Source organism: Tympanuchus pallidicinctus, unplaced genomic scaffold, assembly GCF_026119805.1.
Source record: "Tympanuchus pallidicinctus isolate F22 unplaced genomic scaffold, pur_lepc_1.0 scaffold24, whole genome shotgun sequence".
Classification (NCBI taxonomy): domain Eukaryota; kingdom Metazoa; phylum Chordata; class Aves; order Galliformes; family Phasianidae; genus Tympanuchus; species Tympanuchus pallidicinctus.
Genome location: NW_026294741.1, coordinates 3,183,251 through 3,190,912, shown reverse-complemented (window position 1 = coordinate 3,190,912; position 7,662 = coordinate 3,183,251). Strand labels below are relative to the sequence as shown.

General features: G+C 53.5%; 1 protein-coding gene across 2 annotated transcripts; it reads left to right on the top strand.

Moving 5' to 3' along the window:
• Positions 1-139: 139 nt before the first annotated feature.
• Positions 140-7,173, top strand: NLE1 (notchless homolog 1). Of its 2 annotated transcripts, XM_052689254.1 has the most exons (13): positions 140-215; positions 529-672; positions 755-972; positions 1,060-1,139; positions 1,411-1,487; positions 2,802-2,899; positions 4,514-4,706; positions 4,840-4,975; positions 5,140-5,186; positions 5,348-5,550; positions 6,496-6,655; positions 6,744-6,814; positions 6,908-7,173. In XM_052689254.1, the coding sequence occupies exons 1-13, from the start codon at positions 207-209 to the stop codon at positions 6,918-6,920; spliced, it is 1,449 nt and encodes a 482-aa protein (XP_052545214.1). In that variant the 5' UTR covers positions 140-206; the 3' UTR covers positions 6,921-7,173. The 2 variants fall into 2 exon arrangements, with proteins under 2 accessions (XP_052545214.1, XP_052545215.1); XM_052689255.1 differs by lacking the exons at positions 140-215; positions 529-672; positions 755-972; ... (1 more) ...; positions 1,411-1,487; positions 2,802-2,899 and adding an exon at positions 3,012-3,132.
• The last annotated feature ends 489 nt before the right edge of the window (positions 7,174-7,662 follow it).

Sequence of the window (7,662 nt, the reverse complement as noted above, 5' to 3'; positions counted from 1 at the left end):
GCTCGCTTCATGACGGGTTTGCATAGCAGGGTTGAGTCTTTCTCCAGCCCAGCTAAACAGCGTTTCGGTGGAACGCTTCGGGCCGTCCCGAACTCGCGGTTCCCACCGCCAGCCACGAGGGGGCAGCAGCGCCGCGCCCAGCGCCTCCCGCACTCCCCGCCCCGCGCAGAGCGGCCGCTTCCGGCCCACGTGGGTCGCACGGGCACATGGCCGCGGTGAGCGGGGCCGGCAGCGGTACCCGGCGGGGGGAGGGACGGGACCGGAGCTGGGTCGGAGGGGCTGCGTCCGCGCGCAGAGCCTGGAGTGGGGCGGGGCTGTACGGGATGGCAGGGGCTGAGGCGTCCCGCGGTCTCCTGACTGCTATGGAGTCTCCTGCGGGGCTCCTCCGGCCTCCTGCGTGGGTCTCTGCCGGTGCCTCCACCGCGAGGCTCCCCCGCAGCGGCTCATCTCCCCGCCGGGGGCCGTCCCTGCCTGGGGCCGAGCACTGCGGGGCCGCTCCGTACTGGCCCTGAATCCGCTGTCCCGCAGAGCATGGAGCCTACAGAGGACGTGGAGCGGCTCCTGATCCAGTTCCGCGATGAGGCCGGCGAGCCGCTGGGCTCCCCCTTCGACGTGCCTGTCAGCATCACCCCGGATAAGCTGCAACTGGTGTGCAACGCCCTCCTGCAGCAGGTGAGGCTGCCGGGTCCGAGGCGAACTTAGCTCCTGGTGCCTGGAGCCGCCCCCTGCCACTCTCCTGCAATTTCATCTCCAGGATGAGCCGGTGCCTTTGGCCTTCTTCTTCCACGATGCCGAGATCGTCGTTTCGCTGGAGAAGACCTTGGCAGGGCAAGCAGTGGAGACAGAGAAGGTTCTCGACATCATCTACCAGCCGCAGGCCGTGTTCAGGGTGCGGGCGGTGACACGCTGCACCAGCTCCCTGGAGGGACACACCGAGGCCGTCATCTCCGTCGCCTTCAGCCCCACGGGAAAGTACGAGGCTCCGGCTGTGGGTGGGACACGTCTCCATGGAGCAGCCATCGGGGCCCCGTGCTGATCCTGCTGTCCCTCCTGTCCCAGGTACCTGGCGAGCGGCTCTGGGGATACAACAGTCCGCTTCTGGGACCTCAGCACAGAGACGCCGCAGTTCACAGCCAAAGGTGGGTGCAGGGTGTCCTGGGAGGGCAGCTCCCCCCCGTCCCACTCGAACAGGACAGGCCTCCTGTGCTGTGTGGGCTGGGACTGCCTTCTGGGGAATGGAGCAGCTCTTTTGCACTGAGTTGAGGAAAAAGAGGAAGAAGGTCTGGCCAGGAGCAACGTAAAGGGTTTGCCCCGCTCTCGTCCCACTGCTGTGGCTGCTGCATCCTGGGATGTTGGGGACAGGTGGGTGCAGCTCTCTGCTCACAAACCTGCTTGTGCTCTTTCTCCCAGGTCACAGGCACTGGGTGCTCAGCATCGCCTGGTCACCTGATGGCAAGAAGCTGGCCTCAGGCTGCAAAAACAGCCAGGTAGGTCCATTAGTACCCTGGCAGAGGGTCTGGATTGGTCAGCCCAGGAGACCCTCCACAGCCATACAACCTATTAAGTGGGCTCCAGGGTATTAGCAATGAAGACTTGTTGTTTTCTCTAGCAGCTGGGACAAGCAGGTGTCTAGTTGTTCAGGGCAGGATTCCCAGTGTCCTGGAGAAGCTTTGCATGTTGGCACGTCACAGTGGGAGCATGTGGTGTCTTTGAACTGGCCTGTGACTCAGCTGTGCCAGGCAGCACTCTGTTGCCTTTGCAGAAGTCTCGCTGTGAGAGCCCTGCTGTCTTGTGGCAGACACTTTTCCCTCTGTACAGGAAAGCATCCAGGATCTAGACGTGGTCCTTGGCAGACAGTTCCATCACGAGGGAGATGTCTGGAGCAAGAAGGGGTATCGCTTGGACGAGCCAGTGTGGTTTTGTGTGTGACCCAGACAGGCAGCAGCAGCTTGTTTCGCAGTGCTCCTGTTCAGACACAGCCAAATTCCCTCTTACAGGAATGCTGGGGGAGCCCTGCCCCAGTTATTGGGCAAAACTTGTGTGCTAGACATGCTTCCAGAAATGTCTTGGGAAGCAGGAGCAAGTGGGCACAATTAAAAGCAAGTCAGTAACTTGCTAATCTGCAGCAGGACGTTGGCTTGCTCTGACTTCTGAACAGCCTGGGAGAGAGGACAGCAGCTGCAGAGCTGCTGAGTGCTGCTGACCTGGGCTCCGTGTCTGAGCAGCTGCCCTGTGAGGCCGCTGTGATATGAGTCCAAAGAAACAAGCAGGTTCTGGCTTTACTCTAACCCAGGGAGCTGCTTGTTCTGTTTTCGTTGTTTCTCCGAGTTTCTTGCAGCATATGACTAATGCCTTGGCTCTTTTGATGAGCATTTACAGAGAGAGCAAAAAAGCACCAGAAAACCAGCATGTGTCCCACCCACAGAATCCGATAATAAGTAGCATTTAGCCCGCTCTGGCTTTCATCATGCTCTGCAAACATTCACCGACTCTCTGGCACAGGCTGTAAGGCTCAGGCTGGCTTTCTGGAGAGCTGGATTGCTTTTGGGCTGGGGCAGATATTTTTGTAGCGGCAGCATCTGAAGTGAAGAGGGAGGCAACCAGGTCTCATGCTTTGAGATGTCAGCTGATTGCAGCTGAGATCAGCAAAGGCATCCAGCTCTCCTGCTCCCCTCCCTTTCTGCTCTGTAAACCCCCACAAGGCTGAGGATACCTATCGTTTCTAAATGGAGCCCAAACCATGCCTGGGATTCACGTGACGTGTGGCCTGACACAACCCTCTTGCTTCCTCTCTTGGGCAGATATTTCTCTGGGACCCAGCCACAGGCAATCAGATCGGCCGCGTTCTCACTGGCCATTCCAAATGGATCACGTGTCTGTGCTGGGAGCCGCTCCACATGTAAGTGAGGGGCCAGCCCAGCCTTCCTTCCTTCCCCTTTACTTTACAGCAAAGATGAGCTTGATCTTTAGGGCATTCCTCTTGTTTGCCTTTGTCCTGTTATGGTGTGCAGAGAGAGTGTGTTCAGAAGAAGTGGCTCACAAGGTGGGGCAGGAAAAATGCATCCAGCTCTGGAGTCCCAGCTGCTGCTTGCTGTTGAGTTGTGCTTCGGATTTCCTCACCCTCCTATAAAAGTGAGACCTGTTGATGGAAACTGCTTGATGTTTTCATAGTGCTACAGAAACTGTCCACTGGAAGCAGGAAAGCCTGTGGACGTGGAGCCTGAGCTAAGCTTTTGCAAAGCGTTCTCTTTCTGACGTCCTGCATCCCGATTCATCTGTTTGTCATGGGTGCTGATTAACTGTGCAAGCTCCTTATCCCAATCAGCTAAAGCTTTGTCTGGGAGGGATGAGTGGAGGGGGATAGTTGTAGCCAATAATACAAGAAATTATAGCAATGAAAGGGGGAAAAAAAGGGTGGGGAGGAAGGGGAGAAGGGTCCTGTTAGAGCAGAGTCCTGTAAATTGAATTTGCCAGTAGGAAATTCCAGCAAACAATTGGATTTGCAAAAACTGATTATGAAGGAGGATCAGGAAATGGAGATGAAGGAGATGCCCCTGCCAGGGCTTGACTTCCCTGTCTCCAGCTGGCTGTACTCTGTGCTCAGTTCCTGCACAAAAGGATGGGTTGAGTTCTTCCTCAGCCCCTCATGCCATCGATGCAGTGGTGCTGTCACTTGTTACTGCATCTCCTGACTGCTTGGCATAGTGCTGTGCTGTTCAGTTTTGCTTCTCCTTTGGGGACAGTTTGTTGTCAGCAGCCAGCTAAGGAGAAACAAAGCTGGTGCTCTGGCAGCTCCCACTCCTGAGGCTGTGATGCAGCAGGAGGCAGTGAGTGTCTCTTTCCTACTGGGGCCAAAGTGCCAGTGATTATAGGAGTCACTGCCCCAAGGAGGTGTGGGAACTGTTGCTGGTTTTGGAGCGAGTCATTAAAAAGGTGTTGATAAAAATGCTGTGCAAAGGACTGGGGACCATTTGTTCCCCTGTTCTCACTGGCTGCTGGCCAGCAGCTTCCAGCAGTGTCCAGCTTGCTCTTCCTGAACTGTGAGGATGGACTTTTCAGCTCTGCATCACTTGGATTGCGGGCCAGCACATCTCCTGCCAGACACAAAGTATGGTGTAGATAGGGGATATTATACATGGCTTTGTTTCTGGTGGTCTGTGCTGCTGAAGGAAGTCTCCTTGCCCAGGAAGGGTGCCAGTTTGTGGTTCCCTCATAAGTCAATGGACTAAAGCTGCCTCCTGTAATAACAGAGCAATTACTCAAGACACAGGAGCCGGGTTTATACTGGATCAGTGCTTCCTGGGTGCAGCCCAATAGTTGGTTTGGAAGAATGCATCTGCCTGCTGTTCCTCTACCTGCGGAATCTGGCTGTCTGTAGCCCACTTCCTGGCCTCCCTCTGGTCTTAACCCAAAAGAGAAAGTTGTCTTTTATTGACTTCTGGGGCTGATGCTGGGGATCTTGTGGAGGAGATGCGTGCACTGTGCGAATGCATTTTGTCTTTTTTTTGCTCAGAAACCCAGAGTGCCGCTACCTGGCCAGTGCTTCCAAGGATGGCAGCATCCGCATCTGGGACACGCAGATGGGCAGGTGTGACAAAATCCTCACGGGCCACACGCAGTCGGTGACTTGTGTGAAGTGGGGAGGCGACGGCTTGCTCTACTCCTCCTCCCAGGACAGAACTATCAAAGTGTGGAGAAGCCAGGATGTAAGTGGGGCAGGTAGCCCGACAAGCTGCCAACAAAGGGGGCTGGATGCAACTTCGCCTGCTCTTCCTGTTTATAGTTGTCTGTCTGTCTGTCTTGCCTTTCCCTCTCTAAGTGGGGTGGTTTTGTTTCTAGGGCATCCTGTGCCGCACCTTGCAAGGCCACGCTCACTGGGTGAACACCATGGCCCTTAGCACTGATTACGTTCTTCGCACTGGTGCCTTTGAACCTGCTGAAGCCACCATTAACCCACAGGATATGAGTGGCTCCTGTAAGTGCAGCCTTATGTTGGAATGTGGAGGAGATGACGGGGAAACCTGATGTCTCTTCTTAGTGCTGCCATGAGCTGAACTTGCTTTTCCTGAAAGCTGAAGTTGCTTTTCTTCCAACAGTTTCCAGTCTCTCTTCTTACCCTCCTCCCTTTTCCTTTTCCAGTGGCAGAACTGAAGGACAAGGCACAGCAGAGGTATGATAAAGTCAGGGTAAGTCCCATTACAAAGTTTATCCTTGCTTGGTTTATAACACTGGTGCTGGTGGAAGCAGTAAACATGCACAGTTGGCTGTTGACCCCAACACTGGGTGTGTTTCTAAACATTCCACAGCTGGCTTGTACAAAATTTGAGTTCTTTCATCCCTTTCTCAGGGCCAGGGACCAGAAAGGCTCGTCTCAGGTTCAGATGATTTCACGCTGTTTCTTTGGAGGCCAGCAGAAGATAAGAAGCCACTGGAGAGAATGACAGGTCACCAGGCATTGATTAACCAAGTCCTCTTCTCACCAGACACCCGGATAATAGCCAGTGCTTCCTTTGACAAATCAATAAAGCTCTGGGAGGGCAGGACAGGAAAGTGAGTTTTTTTTTTTTGTTCTGTTACAGAGGTGGTGTTTGGGTCTGTGTGTGATGCACAGATTATGCAGAGATCAGCAGCACCCCATTGTCACTGTCAGCAGCTCCCTGGTGTATTCAGCATCTTAAAGATATTCTGCCTCTTTGCTCTACTGCTATCACTCTCTGCCTCTGATAGATCCCTTGTCTGCCTCCTCATGTTTTGCACGGTCTTGCTTGCTGGATGTATGTGGTGCTGCTTTTACCCAGCCACAGCACTGCACCCAAGTGGCACATGCTGTCTGCTGCAGGGATGGTTCTCCGGGGCAGGCATGGCTGTATTGGGGTGGGATGTTCCACTTGACTGCTCTCCTGAAGACATGTGCACGTTGCACACTGTAGAGTGACCCAGTTTAAACAGTGCCTGTGCCAGGGAACAGCTTGTTCTGGATGATGGAAATTTGTGTAGCTCTGAGTGATGCTGTTGGTGTTTGGATGCCCCTGCAATCCAGCTTTTAACCTCCTGACAGAGTATTGGTTAGCTTTATGGAGCGGCAGTCCTTCCATCGTTCTATCTTTGTACCTGTGATCTCTGGTTTTGTGTCAGTGATTTAGTGGTCTTTCTAAGCCTAGACATGTTCCTATTGAGCTTGAGAGAGGAAGGACACACCTGTACAGTGAGGCTGCAGCATTGCCTGCTGGTGGTGGAGGAACTGAAGTGAAAGCCTGTCCCCTAGAAGGGTCTGAACCAATATGGGAGGGATTTAAGACATACTGAGTGGATTCTGTATTGGCTGCTGTGTGTGTGCAGGAATGGAGCGTGCTAGATATCCTATGGCAGGGCTTGACTGCAGGTAGAAAACGATGATTCTATGATGAAAAAGCACAAAGGCAGCACAACAGTGGGTTTGAGACAAACGTGGGTGCCTGCTCCTCTGACTGCCTGGTCGTGCCACCTCTGCCTCAGGTACCTGACATCACTGAGAGGACACGTCTCAGCCGTGTATCAGATCGCCTGGTCAGCCGACAGCCGCTTGCTGGTGAGTGGGAGCAGCGACAGCACGCTGAAGGTCTGGAATGCTGAGACAAAGAAACTGGCCATTGATCTTCCTGGCCATGCAGATGAGGTGAGTGTTCAGCCAAGCTGTGGTATTGGAAATGGGGATGGCTGTTCTTTCCAGGAGGCAGGACTAACTGGGTCTCTCTTTACGCTAGGTTTTTGCAACAGATTGGAGCCCAGATGGACAGAGGGTAGCGAGTGGAGGGAAGGATAAGTGTTTACGGATGTAAGTAACCTTTGGTCCCTCTATAGGGGAGCTCGCAGCCACTCCATGTGTTCTTCAAAGCCGCAGAGACTTGACAACTCTTTCTGTCTGCAGATGGCGCCGATAGCAGCGACACGAAGCCACCAGTCCTGTCCTAAGCTGGCCTGCCCATCGACTCGATCTGCCTGGGAGATCTGCAAGGCGATGGACGACAGGGGCTGACCTGGGCATGTCTCATTGTTCCTGTCAGCTGCTATCCCTCATGGATTCTTTCCTTATATTTATTTAAGGAAATTTTAATTTCTGTTCTTAGTAAGAGCTGTGCTTTGCAGGATCCTTTTCCTCTGAGCATTACAAGAAGGAAATCTCATCTGCCTCCATCTCAGCCTCCTTTTTATTGAAATTTCAGCCTCCTTGTAGTGGCCTCACCCTTTGAAAAGGAAAAGCATAGGGGTGGGGACTTGTCACGCTCTTCCTTCCCATGTGAAGAATCCTGCATGCAAGAAGGCTTTTAGTGGGAACAGAAAGGGTTGTCCTTGTGTGACCTTTGGAGAGGGAGAAGAGGAGAAAAATACACCACATCATTACAGTGCAGAATTGTGCTCGGCTGCATGCCTGGGACAAAGATCTGCTGAGAACATGGTCTCAGGGCTTCTCGTTATTCCAGTAAGGTTTTGCCTTTTCACACGGCCCATTTACTCGTGAGCTGTGCCAAGCATTATCTGACAGTGATTCTCCACATCCACTGCAGCTAACTCATTTGCCCATCCATTCAGGCCTGAGTGCAACAGGCATCAGCTTCAAACTGCTGCAAGAGCTGCATAGAGTTTTCAGGTCTCAATGGCTCCTGAAAATGCAAAAATGAATCG